The following is a 24,025-nucleotide window of genomic DNA, read 5'->3' as shown; positions in this document are numbered from 1 at the left end:
AGTTAATTCATTATTACTAGAACGCCGACCCGTGCGCCGCACGGGTCTTATGAGTTGGGAAACATACGCTAACAATTAAAATGCAATAATTTAAATAAATAAATAAAACATTACATTATATAATATTGTATGAAATAATTGTAACCAAAAAAAAATATATTGTATGAAATACTAAAATGCAACAAACTGTCGATGTAGTTTGATCATCACCTACATGATATCATTTATATCAAACATTACGAAATACTTCTTCATAAACGACGTTAGACGTAAACAACATTACGAAAGACTTTTGACCCATGCGTCGCACTCATCAACTATAATAGAGACCAATAAGTTATATTTTGCATTTACATTGATGTTAGATATTATATAGGGAAAAAAATTGTATTAAAATTAAATATAGTACGATAAACATTCATTTTTTTTGAAATGAGGTGCATACAACATTAGTTATTATAAATTACGAAATATTTCTCTATATATCACATTTGAAGTTAACACAGTATCTTCATCCATTATCAATATCTTCAACATGACTATTAAAAAACATAAAGTACAACTATAACTTAATTTGCTCAACATTAATAATGCATGCTACGCACCCCTAAAAAAAATTAATAATGCTACGCATAATATAGGAAACTTGTTGAGATAAAAATAAGTTGCTACTTAAAATAATACAACCACATAAACTAAGTTGCACCTCTAGTTGTCCCTCAAAATTTATAAAGATCCTCTCTATTCGGGTTTCTCTATCTATTAGGATCTCATTAGGATTTTCCTAATTAATCTTTAGCCTCACTTCAATTGGTATCTTCAAGAACATGGTGATATTCACAAAAATCAAAAAGAAACTTTGCAGGTTGCTACGCAATAATCATTCTAATACATATAACCATCTAATAAGTTTCACATGCCTACTTTGAGCTATTTACTAATAAATCCAATATCTTCATTCTTCTATGGAATGTATTAGAATTTACTTCATTATTTACATCATACCAAAGCCTATAAGGCTTATATTGACACACAAAGCAATTGAAAAATGAATAAAAATATCACAGTAAGCTTGCAGGTCCTGTACTTTTGATAAAACTCGATTAGCTTACATCAACAAAGCCTCGCCAAATATACCTCTCAACTAATAAAATATTCATTTGGATAAATTTAAAACATCACACATATTGCCTGCCACAACTCGATAACCAAGGCTATACCAAACAATACAAATTGCACCCCCATAAAACTGTAAGTATCCAATCTGCTCTCCAATTAAGAGAGACTGCAACTTGTAAAAAGATGCAGAAAAATGCAACACTTCATTCCAGCCTGCTATAAAAATAACAAAAAAGAATCTCAACAACATAAATTACAGCCAGGAAATAAAAATTGAGATCGATACAAAACTGTCAGAAAACAATTGCACCATTCATGAAAGACTCAAATAATAAACTGTTATTGATGAGTAATCTACCTGAAAAACCTGAGCCTCTATAGCAAAGGACAACTCCAAACAAAAACTAATTCGGGCTCAAAATACAAACACTTGTATCTGCTAAACCATCAACATTATGAAGGACTTTCGAACAGTTCTATTTAGTTGTTGGTTCAAGGGTAGATAACAAATAAGCACAAATACACCCAATAACAAACCTCAAGTGACCAAAAAACCATTGACCTTTCTCGCCTTTATTCTCGACAATTTATAAACTTGTTACATGTACAAAGACATTGCAAGCAAAATAAAGTTTAAATTATGAAAGACTAATTATATAACAACATAAACAAAAAAAAAGTCACTCGTAGAAGAAGGGGATGATGATAAAGCAACCAAGTTTCCTTCAGAATTCAAAGTAGTCAAGTTTCTTGATAACAATGGAAACATAGCAATAAACAAAAACAGTAGTGTTGATTAAAACGGGAGCAAAAACTGTTCAGCTCAAAGCCAACGAAATCAACAAAAAACACATGACAACCAAAATGAGCAAAATTTGACCAAATCAAGGACTTTTTAGAAATATTCATAAATGTATCGACTTTATGAATTCTAGTTAAGATGAATTACCAGCCACTTAGTACTGCCGAGGGTAGTATGAAGGTCTCTGAAGTTCATCAAAGTTCCAAGGGCTGGACACATCTTTCATTGAATGAATCCATGTCCTATACGAAGATGAATATCCTTCATCAAATACACAATAATAGCAAACCAAATAATGACAAAAACTTGAAACTTTTCAAGTTTACGAAAACTCATTGAAAAATTGAAAATGAAAACTCATTGAAAAATTGAAGTAACAAAAATTATATCAAATTATAAAATCAAAAACCTTTTCTCAAGACAAATGAACCATTAGAGTGTTGTCTTCTATTAATGTGTTATTCTTCCAAAATAGGCTCAAATAACAAATACAAATAATTTCAATTATATAATGATTCATGTAATAGAAAAGAAAACAGAACATATGTTGTCAGTTACTTGTTTACTCTAATAATAAAAAATATTAATAAAGGAGTTGCATCAGTGTCTTCGAAGCAGTTCTAAAAACTATACGTCTCTCCCTAACCAAATCAAATGGCAAATTCATTGGACCATTAAATTCAATAGTTGGTGTTGTCACTACTAAACAAAAGTGCAATTTTTAAAATAATCAAACAGCTAACAAATTGCAATTTTTAGAAGATTAATGTGTCATTGAAGCCGCAAAAATGCATGCAAGTGTAGTGGTGCACCTAAAAATATCATCTGTCACCGCCATCCTATTAGCTCTTGTGTTGCCTGAGCTCCCTCAATTGCACTGTTCATAGATTCAAGCCCTGTGATGGCAAAAGCAAAGTCAGCCCCAATTGTGTTAGATTGCTAAGCTTATCTAGTTGCTCATATGGACTATGGAAAAAACAAACTATACTGTTTAGCTTTGTGGTTGCTTGTTTTCTAAATTCACTACTCGTTCATTTATGGTCACAGTAGAATCAATTTATAGAAACATGTTGAGAAGGAAAATATGGAGAAATCATATTCAATTTACATTGAAATCAATCGATGAAATTTAAAAGTTGGAAAAATTTCATGGTTCATGTTATTTAGCAACTCACTTGTTCCATATAGAAAAATTTGTTATATCATGGTAGTAAGCAAAATTTCTTCAAAAAAATCAAAGCAATTATAATAGTACGATTATAGGTACTCACATGTCAACTCTTTTTCCGCTGCCTCTTCTAGCGATGGAGCACATGGATAATAAACTCAAATGCAAATTCTCAACAGCCAGCCTCCATGACACTTTCTGCTAAAAGAAGTATCAGCTATTAGATCAATCCTATGAAGCTACTTCTGTTTGTTGATGTCAGAGCACCAACAAAACACAATACATATTTGGATTGATCTGCATCCAATAAAAAAGTATCAGTTATCTGGATCAATCTTACAAACCTATTCTTTAAAAAGATAATTCAGAGCAGTGTATATCTAAAAAAACGTTACGTAGATAAAGAAAATAAAATCAAGGTCCATATTTTATCTCTTCTCAATCTCTCGCATGGCAGTGCTGAGAGTTGAATTCAAAACCTACATAAAAGAAAAGAATTCTTTGAATAATGTAGCAGAAGTGGACACAATTTCAAAGCCTAAATCTAAAACACACATTTGTAACCCAAAAAGAAATGAATTATAAATGTAAAATTCAATGATGCATTCAATCAAACATGTAAAAGAAGAAGTAACTAAAGCTGGAAACAGCCTGTATGGAAACAAACACTGAACAAACAAAGTTATGTTTAAAGGACCTGCAAACAAAAATCTGACACAAATAAGTGGCAGATTAAAAGTGAAGTACCTTGTTCACCCTCCACTCACACATTACACCAGCACAAAAACATCATCCCTATGGACCTTTTACCATCAGAACCGAAACATATTATTTAGCATTGTAACATCAACAGAGCAGCCATGGCAGCCAATGCAGGGAATATACAACAACACATACAAATGGTAGATTAAAACAAATAGATATGGAAACGGATAAAGAAGAAATCAATATCTGGAATTTGATGAACCAAATAGTAGAAGAAGTGAATTTATGAAAGAAGACCCTATTTAACAGTCTCTAATGGCCACACTCCTTTCTCAGATATCTCTATCCATTCCTCCATATATTATCAAACACAAAATTACATACCATCCTGCACAATCACAAAGATCTATGAATCCTTACAACCCTAGAATAGTTTCTTCAAAAAATTCAAAACTTCAACAAAATCATATAAAACTAAAGCAAAAAAAAAGGACGTTTATTCAGTTCAATCTAAATACATAAACAATCAAAATCGAAAATAAAAAAATTGAAAAAAATATATCTGAATTGAAGCTACATGAAGAACACGTATATTCAGTTCAATCTAAATGCATAAACAATAAAACTTGACCAACATAAAATATGAGAATTGAAGGAACCTGAAGATTATTCGAACTGCACCAGTATGATTTTTCGGAAGAAATCACGAAATTGACCGAAAGCGAATAGCAAACCGTAACTGAAATATGTTGTGAGTGCAGTGAGATACGAAATTGCTATCATCTTCGCCCTAGGCGGTGGTTCACGGCGGCGGTGAGGGATCGGAGACCCGAACTCGAATCGCGGTGAGATGGTGGGAATGATGTGGTTGATTTCATGCAGAGAGAGAGAGAGGAAGTGAAGAGAGAAATTGGGATGGAAAGATGGAGCGATCGGTTTTTCTTTTTTGAGAGAAGATGGAGGCGATAGCTTTGTTTGCTAATATTTGATGTGAGAGAAAACCAAACAGAAGAGATAATAGGGCAATTGTTTCGGAAGTAGAGATAAATATAAAATAGTTATTTCGGAAAACGGAAGAGATAAATATGAAATAGTTGTTTCAGAAAAATAGGGCTATAGATGAATATGAAATAGTTGTTTCGGAAAACAAAAGAGATAAATATGAAATATTTGTTTCAGAAAAATAGGGCTATAAATAAATATGAAATAGTTGTAGGGCCAATTTGTTTCGGAAGTAGAGATAAATATGAAATAGTTGTTTCGGAAAATAGAAGAGATAAATATGAAATAGTTGTTTCGGAAAATAGAAGAGATAAATATGAAATATGATCGATGGCTAAAATTGAATGGCGCCTAAATGCGCAAGATCCAATGGCTTAGAAAAGTGGAGGAAAAAATGGGGGGAAAAAATTAGGTTTAGGTTTAGCTTTACGGGTTAAGCTTTAGTAAATAAGATGTACATTATTATGTACGCATTGATTTTTTTGTCTCTTTTATAAGAATCTTTTTCTATTTCCAAGTACATTGATTAATTCTTTACCAACATACCCCAATTTATTTTATATCTTTTTCTTCAATCAACATTAAATACTACATTGAAAACACACACTGACTCTCTCTTAAAGGACAAACTTATTAAAACAATAATAATTACAAACAAATTTATTATCAATTTTAATTTTCTTAATTCCCGTTATTTTTCCAAAAGTACCCTATAATTAGGGACGGAAGTAGTAATATTTATAGTTTGAACTACCTCATGATAAAAAAATAATTATAATATTTTAGTTTTTTTTTTTTGAGAAAATGTTTTAGTTAGTATTTGTCCCTCCCTCTAATTTTTTTGGCAAGATCCGCCACTCAAGATGATTCCATTAAATTTGGGGTTTTCTTTCCTTTTTTGGTCAGACTATTTTTAATTTTTAAACAGTATTACCGTTTTTTAGTGAAATAAAGGGCCCGTTTAATACGGATTAAAATAAAAATAATTTTGCCATAAAATATTATTTTATAGAGATTTTATGAAAAATCAAAACCTATTTTGCCTTTGTTTATCCTAATAAAAATCAATTTTTTTAAACAAATAATATAGTTTGTTTTTCCTTCAAACAAAAAATATAGTTTGTTTTGATGCAACTATATAAAAGCGATTTTTTTTTTCCAAATTACTTCAATCTTTGAATCCATATTTTTTCTCACCTATAAAAAATTTCTATTTTTAAAAAAAAAAGCTTTTAGCATATTCTTATTTGAAGGTGTTTTAGATTCTGATTTTTTGAAAAAACTGTAACAAACGGATGAAATACTCTTAAAGATGATTACTTTAAAAAAATAATTTTTTTATTAAAAAACCTATAACATTATTTAACCGTGTTTTAACGAACCCGTGCAACGCACGGGTTGAATTCCTAGTATATATTACTTAAATCTAATTACAATTCCAAAATTACATCTTTCACAAATGCTTATGCAGTAACACACCAAAATACATCTGAACTTCTTCTTCTTCCTTATAGGGTCCCCATTTATATTCATTCCATTCCACTGCAAACATTAAGAACACTTTTAAAATCCAAGCTCCATATCAAATCCAAGCTTCATTTGCCATAAAGTCCAATAGCAACCGGAAATAAAGAAATCAAAATCTGGAAAACCCAAACTTGCTTCTTCCATATCTTCTTCTCTAAACAAATTCGTGATATGGGTCTAAGATGATCTGAGCAGAGTCATCAGAGAGAAGGGTGGTGGTGGATCGAAGTTTTTGCAAGACGGTGGTCGTTGTTCTGATGAAAGAAAAGAAGAGTTGTGAATAAAATAAGATTTAACCTTACAATGTGGGGTCACAATTTTGTACAATTTTTAAAACCAAAAAGTTGACAATAAGTTGCAGGTAATCCATCTCAACCATTGGATTTTTTTATTAATATATCAATGGTCAAAACATCACCTTTTCCATGGTGGGAAAGGAATCACCCTTCCTATGGTAAATGCCACCAGGTTATGGTGGGAAAACTTATTAATTTTCCCATGATGGGAGAAGCTAAAGTGACCCGTAATAGCAAGTACTCGCCATTAGGACAGGAAAACTCGCAAAATGAGAGTGTAAAATTTGAATTCAATCACAACAATAATGGTAGTTCTCGCCATTATAAATAAAATAACTAAAAAGATAGTTAATATAATTCATATCAAAATAAATTATTCAATGTTTATCGCAATGAATTAACTGATAATAACAGTATAATAAATAAAATAACACTACAAAGTTATAAGTTGGCATTGTTCATCTACTTCATCTTTAAGCACCTCATGAATAAGGTTACGATCATAGCAACAATATTTTGAGGTTTTAGTCCATCTTTCGGCACCTATATAGAATTTGTCACAAGAACTGAAAGTAATTTGCTTGAGTGAATTCACATTCCTCAATAGATGACTGGCTAACTCAATCACATCCATGGTGCAAACACAACCACGTAACTCGACATATTTCAAATGATTATGAAAAAACTTTCCATGTTCTCTTCTTTGCCTATGAGATCCATCCACATGTGAATTTCTAATCTGAAAATTGAAAATACAGATATCATGATTTTACATATATAAATTTTTTAAAATTCCATCAGACATATACCAACTCTTAAAAATCATGGCTGGGCCTAACAGAACCCCACAAAACTGGATTGTGCGGTGAAGATTCCCCCGACTTATAAACACATGTTCAGGTCATCGTTTATCCGAAGTGGAACTCTTTAAAGTAAATAAGTTTTAATTTGTAAATTTCTTGATATATGTAAAAAAACACATTGTGAACATTAAATAAGGTAAACAAAATTTATAATTTCATAATATTTAGATATAACTATTGAAAAAACTAATATCCATAAAAAAATAGGTTATAACTTTTTATAAAATGAAAATCCTAAAAAATAAAAGTTTGAATAACTTACCGTTAGAGAAAGTTTTCTGAGATGCTGAGAAGCCATTATAATATCTAAAATCCAAAAGTAGTCCATATTAGGATCAGATGCTCCCTCGATTAATAACTCCAATTGTTGAAGGTTTTGAAATTGAACCAAGACCTTCGTTAAGTTCGCTATCTGTTTACACCAGTAATATTTAAAGTAAATTAAAAAAAAAACTAATGACACGATTAATTAAAAGAAACCAAGGCAACCAATAGCAGAAAAAAAAAATAAGAAAAAGCTTGTGGCGAAAGATGCAACATGACTTCTGAGTATGTTGAATGCAATGCAATGAAAACAAGAGAAAACTAAGAACACGAATAAAAGAGCATTAGAGAATTAGAAGAAACATAAAAACAAAAACACATCATTCTCTTAAAACCCAGTATCATCACCCCAGACATTGCCACTCGGTTGTATTGCCATGTTGGGATTGAGAATTTCAGTTCTCACCAAAATCCATCACTTTGTTGCAGCAATGAAACAGTAATGTGAAGGCTCATTGCAAGACCCAAATTTGAAGGAAAAAAAAAACATATCTAAAAAAACCCAACTCTAGACTTCCGATTCTCTCTTTCCCTCTGTGTTTGTTAGGCGTTTGTAGGTAATGGTTGCATCTCTACAATCAAAACAATTTCATCATGAATCAATTCTTATCCACAACCAGAAGAATATTATTCCAAAAAATTTGCATCTGGATTGGGGGTTAAGGTTTGTGTTTTTTCAGATTTAGTTTTTTTTAGGTTCAAAAGAAGTTGATATAAATTTGTGGGTTTCAAAAAAAAAATTATGGGTTTTTATAATTATGGAGGACTAAAACTTCATTTAAATTTTTACAAAAAAAAAAAAAAAAAAAAAAAAAAAAGGATTCCAAAAGAGCATTTAAACATATGTATGTTTGGATAAACAGTATGCAGCTTATAGCACAAGCACTTGTCATGATAAACACTTACACATAAGCTATTTTTATAGAAATAGATAAAATAAAGTTAAATTGTTTGTGTATATGTTATAAGCTATTTTTATAAGTTATATTAGAGAAAGCTCATAAAAATTGTCATAAGTTGTTTTCATAGGTTCTCACAAACAGTCTCGTAAAACTTATGCCAGTAGATAAGCTCAAATAAACCAATCCAAACATGCCTATATATTCGAATGGAAGCAGTGCCACAATGCAATATACCACTATGTCGATTTTGGGACAAAATGTTACGCGCCACTATCAAAGGTTGACAACATGCATATAAACAATAAACATAAGTAGGTTTTGACTGACTCACCTGTGAAGGCATCATGATCATAGCTAAATTCTCGACATGACGTGATCTTGGAATTGCACCAAAGAGATGATGTGGATATCTTTCTTCCTTAGTTGCATTCCAAAAAACCTTCAATAACCTTGGAGCTTTAACATGAAGTTTCCTTGTGTAGCCACTATATTCAAAGGATGAGAGATTCAATGCAACAACAGTTATCTCATCTGGAGTGAGATGTTTATAGCCACAGTCAATTATTTTCAAATGACGCAGCTTTCGGCTTTTAATAGTCAAATTATGAATGATTCTGCAATTCTTGAAGGTGACATCCTCAAGTTGGTAACATTTAGAAAACAAGTTAGGCACAATGAATTCAGATAAACATTCAAGAAGTCCATCCAACACAATTGTTGTCACATTTTTTAATCCAGAAAATCCAACCGGTTTAAAAATTCTAAAAAGTTTACGACCGGTGAAGCTAAATTTGGACAACATATGAGCCTCAATTTTTATTGGGTGTTCTTCAAAATCAATACTAGAATACTGAAAGGATGAGAGATTTGGTGCAGAGATGTATATTTTCTTCCTATCCTGAATGCTAATCCCACAGTTAACAATGTTCAAATGAAACAATGTTGAACTGGTTATTTGTATGTCAGAGATGAAGTTACAGTCATCAAGGGTGAAGTCTTGAAGATGGATGCAGTTGGAAAATAGGCCCCGAAACATATCTTGATTCACATCAATTATATGCAACACAAGAGTTCTCAAATTCTTGAATCCAGAGAAGTCCATTGGTGCTACTAGGAGGCATTTCTCTAGGTGCAGATGTGTGAGAGAGTATGTGTCAGATAAGAGAGCAAAGGGAAATTTGTATGGCTCAATTTCCAAAATAAAATTAGTTTCATTCGAGAATAGCAGTTCAATACGTTTGGCACCCTTAGCAATTCCTTTGGAAATCAATTTGTCAATGACATCCCTATGTTGGTCACCTAATGGAAAATTTACTCGGATAGAATGGATCATGGGACCTTGGTAATGCATCATGAATTGATCCAATATTGTGGCAAATTGAGATTGGACGAGTTGAAAGAGTCGAAAGTTTTTTGGCAACTCTTGAATTGTATTATAGTCAAACATGTTTTGGAGATCAAAGTTGAGGTCTGTCCTGAAACCCCATTCGTGAAGCCATTGTTTCGACAATGTGCTAGTTTTTACCAAATCTTTCATACTTAACTTGGAAAAGATGTAAGATACAATACAATCAGGCAACTCAGTCTCACTCTTGAGATTTTCACACCTCTTCATTGCTGCAAATAAATCATAGCATAAATAAAATTCCCTCCCGCATGGATTTTTACCAAATCTTTCATACTTAACTTGGAAAAGATGTAAGATACAATACAATCAGGCAACTCACTCTTGAGATTTTCACACCTCTTCATTGCTGCTGCACACGATAATGAACACACACGCACAAGCATTAGAATTAATAGCATAATCAATCCAACGGAACTATACTTCATTTTTTTAGGAGTACTCTTACTAATATTTAGTTTTTTTTTTCTTTCACAAAAATAGCATAACCAATCAAACGGAACTATATTTCATTTTTTGCCGCGGTGGTTCATTTTTTGCCGCTCCACGCTGCGATAGCGCCGGGAGCGGCCGCTATTGACAACAGAGGTTGTAATTCTTAACAAATATATATATATATATATATATATATATATATATATATATATATATATATATATATATATATATATATAGCATACAAGGTAGTGTCGTATCAAGCTAAAAGCTTTAGTTATACCAAATAAATCATAGCATAAAATTCCCGCATGTTACAAAACAACAGATCCAGGCACTTACCGGGTAGATGAACGGACTTTAGAGAAAACGCTGATTGTGAAGCTTCGTTCCGAGTTTTGGATCTAGAAGTCAGTTGTGTTCTGTTCTGGGACGAGAGGACGGGAAGTTAGTTGAGGATCGAGAGGCTTGATAGTGACGGCTTGGATGGATGGAGAGTTAGGTTTTCTTTTTCTAGATAGTGACGGCTATTATATTAAAATGAATGAATGAAAAAAACTCTTTTTTTGTGACAAAATTAAAAAATAACTTTAATAAGTGCATTTCATTTTTTAATTTTAAAGTGATTTTCAAAACCAAAAATAATTTTTTTAATAATTGTATACAATTAGATTTAATTTTTATTACTCAATATAGGTTCAAATAATTATCTAAAATGAGAAAAGATTATCTAGTTTTAACGTAAAGAAAGAGAAAATTTAGAGAGAGAATGAGCTATGAATTTGTCTTCTCTAACAAAGAAACCACTCGACCCCCATAAGCCAACGATAACCAAGCCTTCTTTTCGAGATAAACTATTAGGATCTGCCCAAGAAATACCAATCCGTGAAAAAGAGGATATGATAGAGAAAAACTTGTCCGAATTGAGCTAGAAAATGGCAACCGACTCCTCCCCCTGATAGGTGAATCCGCAAGTGCACGGTTTACCGCTGTAGTAATAAAGAGTATCGATCCACAGGGAGTTGGTTAAATTCTGACTAACTTTTACGAATGATTAGATGAAAGATTTGGTTTTGAATTCTCCCTAACAACAGTGTTTTGTTTTTGAAAGTATCGATCCACAGGGAGTTGGTTAAATTCTTCAACAATGGCACCTTTTACCGATACGAATGCGAATTTTCAGAATTGGCTGTACAAATCTATGCCTAAACCATGAAATCCCATTAGGAAGAAACAGTTAGCCGACCTAGGGTGTACGTCGAGCTTTTGGTGACCTTTGCCAGTGGCAACTCCGCGACGACGTTGGAACCGGAAACAACCCTAACATCGGTTGTGTTTTGTTCTGTTTGTTTCTATATTTGTTGTTGTTGTAAGTTGAACCGGTTTAATAAAACGAACTCGGCTTTCGGTTTGAGGTGTTTGAACCGTGAATTGTTGAAGAACCGGTGGGTGGTTGCAGTGAGTGAAGTTTTATGTTGGTGGTTGCTAAGGAGACAAGTTTTGCAACGATGTAGGAAATAAAAAGTGCTATAATTGCAGTGAGTGAAAGATCCATTGCGGTTACAAGCTCCATAAAACTTTAGAATTTCTTCTATTTTTGCTATCAAAATCAAAATCTAAATGAAATATTTGATATGTAAAGTGAGAAGGATGTGTTAAAAGGTGGAGGGAGAATTTAGGGAGAATTTTGGATTTTTTTTTTTATGATGAATGTATGAAGAACTATGATGATGCAGATAAAGATATGAAGAAGAGGATGATTTTAAAAATAAAAATCCTGGGTTTTAAAAAATATTATTTTTTAATTTATTTATTTACTAGTGGCCAGTCTGTGTGCTTTTTCGTATGTATATACTTCACTTTTTTTTGTATAAGTTTGTTATTCACAAATATAAGAACCACAAACCTGGTGAATAGAGATTTATTGGTGTCCTTTAATCCCCCCTTTTGTTTGGATATGGCGATAACTTATGTATACAATATATTTACTATTTTTTGTATAATTTAATATCTACAGAACTATGTAGATATTGGTTCCCTTTTTATCTTCCCTTTTTCTTTTGCGCTAAAGTATGAAAGTACCTGACTATGTTTGTTTTTGTGTGTGCGCGTATATATAGATATATAGTATAGAACTTACTTGACTATGAAAATACTTGAATTTTACAAATATAATTTATTTAACACCATGTAGAAGAGGAATATATAAAACTTATGATATAAGAAATAAAAACCTGATGAATGATCTCTTATTGCGGTTCTATCCTCTCTTTTTGCTTTTGGTATTGCGCTAACATATATATACACTATTTATTTATTTTTTTGGCTTAAATGCATTTTTGACCTGTTAACTTTTAAAAAGTTGCAATTTTGACTTCCTAATAAAATAAATAGCAATTTAGCCACCTAACTTCCAAAACGTTGCGAAATAAAAAAAAATAGCAATTTTGGCTCTCAATCTTTTTAAAAAATGCACTTTTGAACTCTTATCTTTAAAAAATAGCAATTATGGCCCCTTCTTTAGAGACACGTGATGTCTTCTCAGCAATTTTGCAACCTTTTGTATTTAGGGGACTAAATTGTTTTTTTTTTATTTGGAAGTCAAAATCGCAATTTTTAAAAGTTAAAGGGCCTAAATGCATTTAGAACTTTTTTTTTGTTTTGGTATTGAAGAGGCTAAAGTACATACTAATGAAAATTTGAATGCATTCATTCATGACTCAATAAGACACTAATAAAACCAAGTACAACAAACCAACCCCAAGTTACCAAAATATAGAAACGAAAATTAAAGTTTAAAATCAATTTTAGCAAGAAAAGGATGGAATATAAATTTGCTAATAAGCGTCGAATAGGTTAAATAAAAACCAAACATAGAAAAACTATTGAATCTCCACCATAAAAACATACATTACATCCCTTTGTACGAATCAAGTAATCAACCCCGATCTCATGTGATTGTCTTCCCTCAGTACCCCTTATGCCAAGATACCTATCTCATTACACTTTTAATATTGATTTCTTAATGAAGGCCTGCCACATTTCCTAAAAAAAATAATCAAAATGAAAGACAAAAAATGATGGATATATTAGAAACAAAAATTGATCAATAAAATCGCAAATTAATTGACTTTTGCAATGAAGCTGAAACCCAAGGAAAAAAAAGGTAAATGAAAGCATGTACCATTGAACATTCAATAACACTTAGTGTTGTGTAAGTTCATCTTGACCGCAAGAGCATTTGTAAATCTATAAAATCTGAATTGAATGAATGATAAAAGAAAGAAGCGTGTGAGAAGAATTTCAGGAAAGAATTAGAAAATAAAGAAATCGAGTCATAGTAAAAAACTAAATAATTAGAAATCATTGTATTTAGTGGTGGAGAAGATGACCATTTGAGTTTGGCATCAACATTAAAAGAAAATATTAAGTATTGAAGTTTAAAGTTCAAACATTATGTACAGAAAAGTGTGTGAGAAGAAGTTAGAAACTTTGAAGCAAATAAACAGATCACAAATTACATTACCATCAAGTTTCATATTTGATTTTCCTTTTGGTTTATGTGTAAACTGCAAAGTTGGAAAAGAAGTTATGTAACCGTGTATATTTGGTGTGGTGTTTGTAATTATAAGTTCTAACCCACAATCAAAAAGGTAAATCGGATATAAAATTGTAAAATCAATTCGTCTCATATATATGACAGTGAAATTAAAGATAAAAATGAAAACTTTTAAGAGTGAATTCACCATATTTCTTTCCTTACGAAACTTATCATTACCATCGTTGTTCCCCATGCCCTTCAACCAAATCACTAAAATTCTATAGCCCATCTCATTCTCTCTTTTTCTTTAAATTGTTCTTGTAGCACATGATAAAAAGACTTGGCCTTCCTAAAAACAAACACACACAAAAAAAAAAAAAAAAACGATGAAAATTTATCAAAAGAAAAATTAAATAAATCAAACAACATCAATTTAGTTTTGTCCTTTTGCTTTTTTTTTTTTTTTAAAAAAAAATTAATTTTGTTTTTCAATAGCTCTAATTATTGTTTTTAACAATCACAATCTCTTAACAATTTTTGCTAAATATTTGGTACCCGAACTACTTTCAAATAAGATGAAAAAAATAAAAATCATGTTAGACTAAAAGATAAACAAAAACAAACACACAAATTGGCACTTAAATCAAATAACTCCCTAAATTTGACGTTTTCTCTAAAATCTCATCTTCATCACGTGACCATTGATTTAAAATTTAAAATGATGAACAAAATCTGAAATTAAAAATAATCTGTCAAACAAATAAATTAATTTTAGCATTAGTCTCTTAAGTTTGATAAAACAAAAATAAATTGAATAAGAACAATACCATGACTGCTGCTTCGACAAAACATAAACTCCAAATTCAATTTAAGATGACAAAATATTAGAGATTAGAAGTAGAAATATTGAAGGTAGCGGGTCAGTCCTCCTATATTCTTCTAATTCTATTATTAGTTTTTTTAATAAAATAAAATAAAATGTGGCGATGTATTTAATTACCAAGTGTGTCCTGTCCTGTATTGTATATTAGAGAGAGTGAGTAGGATTACCAAATCCAAGGAAGAAGAATGTCCTTACCCGTGTAAATTAAAATGTAGATACCGATATTTGTTTGTTAATAATGGAAACAACAAAGAACATGCATGGCAATAACAAAAACAAAAGAAAACATTGAACTTTAGAAATAAACCGAAGAAACAATATCTTTCCATGACCCTTCTTCTATACACGGAAGAGAAGATATGCATCTGCTCATTTCCAAATATCCTACAAAATTAAATTAAATTCACTAATGACGAATATAACAAATCAGACTAACAATTAAATTAAATCCGCCTTCTTTACTATATATATATTTTCTCTTTCTTCCTCTCCATATTCTCTACTTTTTAAATCTTTTCTAATTTTCTTCTTCTTCTTATAAAAAAAACATAGTTATAGTAATAGTATTAAGGAGTAGTAGGAAACTCATGAATGTAGATAGAACTGTCCCAAGATTTGTATTCCTAGCTATCATCATGAGTTTTATCATCTTCAATTCAAGTGGAAAATAAAAAACCTATAATCAAGAATCAATAACAAAACAGTACATAATTAAATTTCTTGTCAACAAAACAAAAGACCTTAATTGGAAGGATGTAACATTGGTTTTTACAAAAAAGCCTTGAAGATTTTTTTAGAAGATACTGATACCCTTTTGAAAAGACATTTATTTCCTTCCTTGGCATGTTGGATACACAATGTCTTGGTGATTCGTGATCGTGACGTAGAACCTCTGTCGTGTAGGTTCTTTGCCTACTCCAATGGGATATCATGGTAGCATCTGTGAGTGAGATATCACATCTTCACTTTCAGAAATATGCAATGTCGATATTACAAAATTGTGAAGAGAACTCGAACATTGCATCAATCTTTGCACTTCTTCACCTTCCCAAATATCGGTCGATCACAAGTTTTTGGCAAAAGGTGGTCACCAAGATATGATTCAGGGAGCACAATTCACATTACTTTGTTAGCTCTTTTTGCATCCATCTAACCAAAAAATACAAACAACAGATAACTAGCCAATGGCGTGAGGTAGGTAGTGATAATGGTGGCTCGGTCGAGATTGTTAGAGCAAATTCACTTTTACACATTTACTGATATTGGTGCAATTCACTTTTGCACATTCAGTCACTTATGTATGTTTATTAGAGAAGAAGAAGAAGAAGAAGAAAACAGAAAAACAGAAAAGAGAGAAAAAGGAGAGAAAATTGAGAGAGTTTTTGATAGAGATCAAAGAGAGTTCAATTAACACTTCACTTCTTTATTTCTCATTCACGTATTGCTATTTATACATCATACAATGAAGCTACGTACCTTGAACTGAAATTGAGTTAGCTTCAGAATTTACACATACAGCCAATCTATCAACTAGCTAGCTTTAATAACTTATATTTTTTGTTGTCAAACAAGTATCATCCGCACGCAACTGTGGAGACTAATCCCTCGAGTTTTGTGAAATTTAAATGGGCAACATACTCTCCCAAGGGTTGTTGCATGCCCTAACTTATATTCGAACTCGAGACCTTGTTTAAGTTAGAAGAGACATATGTCATCTCATCTAAGTGGATAAATATAGAGAGAATTTTGCACTTAAACACTATTATCTAAGTTGTACAAAGGATAAATAAATATCAATATAGCATTTTATTTACATGAGAAGTTTCTACTTGTGTTATGATTCAAGTAAAGCTCTTATCTTTTAGTTTTATTAAGTGATGGAACATATATTTCTTAATGACTTTTTCTTATTACTCATCATTAGTAAGATATCAATTAATCTTTCAAAAAAAAGAGAGTAAGATATCAATTAAAATTCAATATGGAAGGTTCTACATTTAGGATTACATTGGTCTTTCTCAACCAATTTTGACTACTATTTTTTTGAGACAAGATCTGTTGTTTTTTCATATGACAAGTTGATACAGTAATTCAGATCACCCAACCAAATTATTCTTCTGCTAATAAATTAGAATTGATTAAATGATACATTATAATTATTTCAAACAGAACTATTACATACGCTATAATTCAAGAATATAAACAAATGGAAAATACATTAATGCTTATACTTGATTCATAACTTGTAAATATACATACCATAGATATTATTTTTCTACAAGAGCAGTTATTGAGTCAGCTATATTATCAAGCCTGAGTAATATTGGCAGACGAACTAGTCCACACAGAACAATATGGCAGAAAAAAATGAGAAGTTAATCATCCCAATAATACTCCATTAGCTATGATAATTTGATAGCTATCGAAATCATCAATGTTCCGAAATGCTGCTCATGAAAATTAGACGAAAATAACTAACAGGGCGACCTACAACAATCTTAACAAGCCAAAAGTGTTATGGTGATCAACCAAAAAGGTGTTTACGAAACACATTGCTTTTGACAACTAATTAGTTCTCTAACATATTGAATGGAGTTATGAAGTATTCTCGAATCTGAACATTAGAGCATCCATAACAATCAGGTAATAACAATTTGATGTACAAATCCAAATACAGAAGAGAATTCATGTATTTACAATGTGTACAATCACAATTTGATGTACAAATCCAAATACAGAAGGGAAATCTAAATCCAACCCAGTGCATGCAATAAACAATAATCAATACATCTTCACTCGAATTAACCATCTCTCCATAAAAGCTAATAACATCAAACTACAACGCAACTGATAGATAATGAATATTTGAAGTAAAATTTGAAACAAATAGAAAATTCAGGTGTTGCAAAGCTGAATTATAATGCTATGTACCTTGAACTGAAACTGAGATAACATTTTCCAACTTATATGACAAGCAACTTATACTCTTACAAACCGAGTTGTATTATATGACAAGCACTTATGCTATAAACGCTTAATTAAGCTGGTTTTCCAAATAAGGTTGTACTTCACAATAAAGAATCTGCAAAGTATCTGAACGATTTGAGTGAAGAAGAATTGATGGAATTGATCGAACTCAACCTTTTATTAGATGAATTGGGTTTGCTGCCCTTCAAAGATTGGACATGTTGTGAACCTTTACCCGTTGATGCAGACCAGTTACCTGCTGTGGTTCCAAGGTACAAAACTTCATTCAAACTTCTTCCGTATGAGGTGAATTCTTGTTTATCCAACAAAAGTGACTGGTGCGTAGAATTGCTAGAAAAACGGCTCTGCACACCCTTGGTATGCCAGAAGCTTTCTAGTTACATTCATGTCTTCATATTTTTCTTTCCAAAAGATTTAATATTGTTTACTTGATGGTATGGCTAGATTCTACCGAGACATTCATTTCTTGTAAATGATATTAGGAATTCAAACCCATTAAACTTTTCTCTGGTGCACCGATTGAAACATTCGCATATAGGTAGATGAATAAATAAAAATGAGAACTGTCTGTGTAAAGTGTATGTCTATCTGCATTTTATCGTTTTTATCTGAAAACCAAGTGTTTCTTTTGTCTTTTATCTTTGCTGTTCGCTCGGGCAACAACTGAGATTAAAGTTTTCATGGAATTGCTAAAGTTTGCCTAAGCCCCCGACCTGAAAAGTTAATAGCAAACAAATATAACCATGATATATTATCCCAGATGAAAAAGCAAACATATTTTATATCATAAGACCAACAAGTTTCCTGACCTTCACCTCAACTAGGACGACTATCGGTGTAAAGTATTAGATGAACTGTAAAAAAACACAGCACAGCCGAAAGACATTAAATCCCATCCTACAAAACCATCCTAGCTAATAAAAACAATTACAAAGTCTTCTTTCCAATTCATAGGATCGATTCCAAAAAATTTCACCATAAAAAATAGGCGCGGGTCTTGTTTTGGTTATATTGGCCATACTATGTGCAAGAGCGAATGTATTAGTGAACCTGTCACCATGTCTCGACTAAGTCTTCAACACCAACTTCAGGGTGTTGTACACAACTTGCCAATATTGTGAAATCACAACCACAATTAGGCATGGCAACAGAACCCGTACTCGCGGGTACCAACCCGAATCCACCCCGATTTTGACGGGGAAAATCCGCTTTGACTGGGTTTGGGTTTTCCCTGATTTTAAAGGGTGGGGGTGGGGCGGGTAATGGGGACACATGTACCCACCCCGAACCCGCCCCGATTATATTAAATTACATAATTACCTCTATTTGATATCTATATAATATAAATTTACCACCTATTCCAAGGCCTCTTCTCTTCTTTTCTTGACAAGTGTCACCATTTTTAAAGGTTTTAAAGTTTCATTCAACTAACGACATGTGGCGCTCTAATCTTCTTCTATTCTAATGTTTTATTTATGGAAATGTTATAATTCAATGTTTTTTTTTTGGAAGACCAATTATATTGTGTTATTATATGTTTTTTTTATGGAAATGATACAATTCAATGTTTTTTTTTGAAAGACCAATGATATTGTATTATTATATTATTTGTATAATCGTGTAATGTAGTGTTTAGTTATCATATATTTTATAGTTGGTATTAAGGAATGAAATTTTAACGAGATTATTTTATATAATATGATATTTCAATTATAACATGAAAATACGTGCAGAATAAATAAAAAATATCGTTGAAAATAAAAGGTTAACCCACGCTGATATTTATCCCTATGCTAAAAATATGAATATTGTTTTACTTTAATAATAATAATAATATTGTGAATTGTGAGACAATCTCTATCTCTATCTCTATTATAAACATTTCCCCTATTTTATTTTGATAGTACACGTGACAACTTTATATTGAAAGGTGTATTTAATATTTTCTTTCATATACACACCAAAATGTTATGTGCTAAAATTTGGAGGAGTATTTAATGTATCAGGATTGCAACCGAAAATTTACATATGAAATTACTCTGATGAGCTAACCGAAAATTTTGGCAACCAAAGGGTAATGAGTTTCTTGATTTTTTTTTCAGTAAACATTGTGTCCTTATTGTGACTAATCAATTAAAAATTCTATTGACAATTATAATCGACTTTAAAAATTGTTGTTTTGTTATTGGAAAATTTTAGTATTTATAAAATAAAATTGTTGCTTCATTGTTTAAAATTTTTAGTGTTCGAGCTTATAATTTGACGCCACGATATTTGATAGTCACAATAAAAAAAAAATTTAAGGGATGTTTATTTGCCTTAACTACTAAGGATGCATTGAAAAAAAAAACAAAAAATTATTTGGAATTCATTGATATGTTTTATTTGCCTTAATTGCGGTGGAAATTCTATGCCTCAAATTGTATTTCCATAACCGAATTGTAAGGATTCATAGATAGAAAAAACAAAAAAAATGCGCACAATTCATTGTTTTTTTTAAGGAAAAAAGTTAGAATTCAATGGTATTTTTTTAAGGAAAAAGTTAGAATTCAATGGTATGCTTGATTCACGTGTAATTAGCCTTAACTGGTGAGAAAATCCTAAGCCTATAATGATATTTCCATAACCGAGTTTTTTTTTTTTTGAGGGAATTTCCATAACCGAGTTGTAGTGATGAATTGACGGAAATAATTAAAAAATTATTAAAATTAATTCATGTCATTTGTAAATATTCCTCCAATAATACATTGACATGTGTCAATGTCTTTTTTTAAACCAATCATATTGCAACAATTTGATGTTATTTTGTCATATTTTTTATTTTCACATTGCTTCCAATAATATTTTATTTATACAATTAGCCTATTTATTTTTGTTACACGTTTGGATTTAAATAAAAAAATACATATCTGTGTTTGATAAAAAAAATAAGATGTGTAGATGTCCCTCTAAAAAAAAGTGTGTAAATGTCAAATAAATAGTATCAATAAGAGAAAATCATGGGTTTGAAATTTGGTAATTTTGTTTCTAATTTCATATGTATGAATTGATGAACATTAAAGTACGATATTATTTTTCACTTTATCATGATGAATCAAGGGAATGATTATTTTAATTTTGATGTTTTTTACTATAAATATTGGTTTTAGTTCTCACACTTTTCACAACACACTTTCGATCCATAATTCATATTATTGGAAGTTTTCTCTAAAATTCTATTTTTTTCTCTCTTTGTTTCATTGTCGTTTTATTTCTTTCAATTCTCTTATTTTATTTGGTTATTGTCTTCCATTGATTTAAGCCGGAACTACACATGTTTTGCACTTCTATGAGTATCTCTCTTGCATTTGCATTCCAACCCTTATCTGTTATTTCATTTTGACTTACGTTTTTTTTAGCTTTATTATAAAAAATATCATCTCCCTCAAGTGTTCCTTTAATTATTTTTGAATCACATCAAAATGATGCACTAGATGTTGTTGGTTCATAATTTCTTAATAAATTGTGGTTTTTGTCATTTTGTTGCATTCATTGATTAAATTTAGTGATTTTTTTTTTTGTAGGAATGTTGGATACAAGTGATAAACCAAATATACTCCTTGAAGCATCTTAGAAAAGAAGGAAAGAAGGAATGTTATTTTTGTGAGAATATGATACAAGATTATAGATAAGAATAGTCATATCATTAGTTATTATTGAGAAATACATTATTAAGTGAATGAAAGAAGGGAAAAAGAAATGTTATTAGTGTGTGACATATGTAGAGATCTAAGTGGGGGAGTTCCTTTGTATATGCTTTTAAGGTATCTTTCAATTTTAATCATATTATTGGTGTGAACTACATTTAGTGAAGCCTTCATAGTTTTTTTTTTCATTCACTAGGTTCAAAACTTACTTAAGAAAACCGAATCCAATTCCCCTCAAATAAACTTAATGTCAATGACATCTCTGCCATTGAATACCTACATTAATGAAATAAACAATTTCATATCTACATTTGAATTGCTTTAACATTGGATTTCTTTGCACGCATTAAGTTAATCTATAGTTCATTTGTAAATATAATCAAAATTGATATCTTTATCTAATAAACATTTTCCTTGCAAAAAAATTAAAGTACACATGGCATGTTTATTTTCAAAAGATCATTAATTGATCAAGGATGTATGTATCATATATGAATATGTTCTTTTTTATTTTACATCAAGAAAAAATGTTCTTTTTTTTGACAAAAAAATCTATTCCTTTTGTCAAATAAAGAAACCACCGTATAGTCCACAAGTCTTAACTTAACTAGCAAAAATGTTGAAATTGTTAGGGAATAATGTGATCAAGGTTTAAACTCTGGCTCCTCCAAATACGTGTTTGAGTTTCTAATGGCTATTGTCATTTCGTCTATCTAAAAAAGCACGGTGTATTCTTTTAATGAGATTATTTCTTTAAATGAGATTTTCCCATAATTATAGGCCTTCATTTTATGAGGAACGTTGATGGCAATTTATTGGTCTATTTTATTTTTAGAGGAAAAAAAAAGGAAAAGTATGTCATTTAATTTGTTTGTTTCATTGCTACTTGAAATTATATACTGAATATCTTTATATAATACAAAAGCTTACTTCTACGGGCAATAGTACATGTGGCGTCTCATGTTTCTTCTAGCATTTAATGCTTCTCACACATAAATTGTTGCAATGCATTTTACCTTTGATCAAGAAAGTTGCCTTAATTACATTTTGGTTATATTACATTCATTCCATTTATTTAAACGTTTAAATCGAACTTTATTGCTTTATCACCGTAAACTAAATTATTATAAAAGATTAGAACAAAAAGAAAAAACCACCTTTGCATGTGATCAGACCAAACTAAAGTTTTTATTTCTTTTCCACTCTAATTTTGACTCTAAAATTTTACATATTAGTTAGCCGATGTTTTTTATAATTACTCGGAAATAACTTAATTATTGTATTATCTTTGTGAATTTTTTTAATCTCCGAAAATATAGGAAAAATCGTTTTTAAGTTGTAAACCAAACTGACAAATAAATTAGTTTCTTTTTCTACTAAATTTTCAACCATATTTTAATATCCTACCTATCTTAAAAGAAATAATTTTCTAATTTTTCTTGGAGAAGAAGAGATAAATATCATCTACGGATACACTATTTTGAATCAGAAAAAAATAGCAATTAGTGGTGTCATTTTATTTTTTAGCAATTACACTCTTTGGACTCCAATTTTTTTTTTTAACCAAAAAATGTTTTTTTGTTTTTATCATATTTTTATTTTTATTTCCGTTTTTTGTACACCATCATGGTATTGCGGTAATCAAGTCATAATTAATTTGGTCAACAAATGATCAATATAGTAACTTATTTTTTATTTTATTTCCGTTATTTTGTACACCATCATGGTATTGCCGCACTCAAGGCATAATTAAGTTGGTCAAATGAGTGGAAATAGTAACTTTTTTTTTGTAGTATGAGGTTGTAGTACCATTTTTTTTTAGAGAGAGGTTTTAGTACCATGTATAAAAGGAATATGTATTCTTGATTGGAAATAGTTAATTAATATGAGGTTGTAGTAGTAGTACAATGTATAAAAGGAAATAGTTAATTAATAGTTAATTTGCAATCAAATGCTACATTAACGTATTAACGTATATAGGTCCATCCGTTTTTTTATATAATTGACGTATTATGTTGTTGGCCGATCCAATTGTTGTATGACAAGTGTCCAATTTACTTTGGCGGCCAATCGAATTGCAACAGACTTTTTATTTTTTGTTTATTCTTTTAGTTTCTTCACATAATAATTAATTTAGTAGTTACCGCCTATAAAAAGTCCATGTTTCATTTGATCATTTTATATGCCATTTTCTTTCTTTTTCACATATTGTTGTTGGTATTAACAAAAGGAAGTGTTGCAATGGCTTCGAGATTGTCTGATAACATCTCTGAGATCAACCCGATGAAGGAATCATGAACCATAAAAGGCGCTAATTAATTTCATATTATTTAGTGCTTCAATTTGTTAAAAAAAATGTTTAGTGCTTAAAAAAAAGTC

The 24,025-nt window shown here is 30.7% G+C and overlaps 1 protein-coding gene and 1 long non-coding RNA gene across 7 annotated transcripts; both read right to left on the bottom strand.

Annotated features, from left to right (window-relative positions):
* Positions 1-933: 933 nt before the first annotated feature.
* LOC146904608 (uncharacterized) lies at positions 934-4,781 on the bottom strand. Of its 4 annotated transcripts, none has more exons than XR_015020661.1 (7): positions 4,454-4,781; positions 3,741-4,182; positions 3,485-3,568; positions 3,193-3,386; positions 2,734-2,817; positions 2,069-2,163; positions 934-1,335 (listed from the first exon to the last, which is right to left on the bottom strand). It is a non-coding gene; the product is annotated as an uncharacterized LOC146904608 (long non-coding RNA). The 4 variants fall into 4 exon arrangements; XR_015020663.1 differs by having other exon boundaries at positions 3,837-4,182; XR_015020662.1 differs by lacking the exon at positions 3,485-3,568.
* Positions 4,782-6,110: 1,329 nt separating this feature from the next.
* Positions 6,111-11,067, bottom strand: LOC146904607 (F-box/FBD/LRR-repeat protein At3g26920-like). Of its 3 annotated transcripts, none has more exons than XM_085730862.1 (4): positions 10,891-11,067; positions 9,040-10,465; positions 7,745-7,894; positions 6,111-6,577 (listed from the first exon to the last, which is right to left on the bottom strand). In XM_085730862.1, exons 2-4 carry the CDS (start codon positions 10,321-10,323, stop codon positions 6,524-6,526), a joined length of 1,488 nt encoding a protein of 495 aa, XP_085586988.1. In that variant the 5' UTR covers positions 10,324-10,465; positions 10,891-11,067; the 3' UTR covers positions 6,111-6,523. The 3 variants fall into 3 exon arrangements, with proteins under 3 accessions (XP_085586988.1, XP_085586986.1, XP_085586987.1); XM_085730860.1 differs by lacking the exon at positions 6,111-6,577 and adding an exon at positions 6,909-7,358; XM_085730861.1 differs by lacking the exon at positions 6,111-6,577 and adding an exon at positions 6,909-7,358 and having other exon boundaries at positions 9,040-10,462.
* Between the last annotated feature and the right edge of the window lie 12,958 nt (positions 11,068-24,025).

The sequence above is a fragment of the Medicago sativa genome, chromosome 7 (genome assembly GCF_051527215.1).
Source record: "Medicago sativa cultivar Bolivia chromosome 7, Bolivia_mono, whole genome shotgun sequence".
In the NCBI taxonomy this organism is placed as follows: Eukaryota; Viridiplantae; Streptophyta; class Magnoliopsida; order Fabales; family Fabaceae; genus Medicago; species Medicago sativa.
This window is presented reverse-complemented; position numbering and strand designations above follow the sequence as displayed.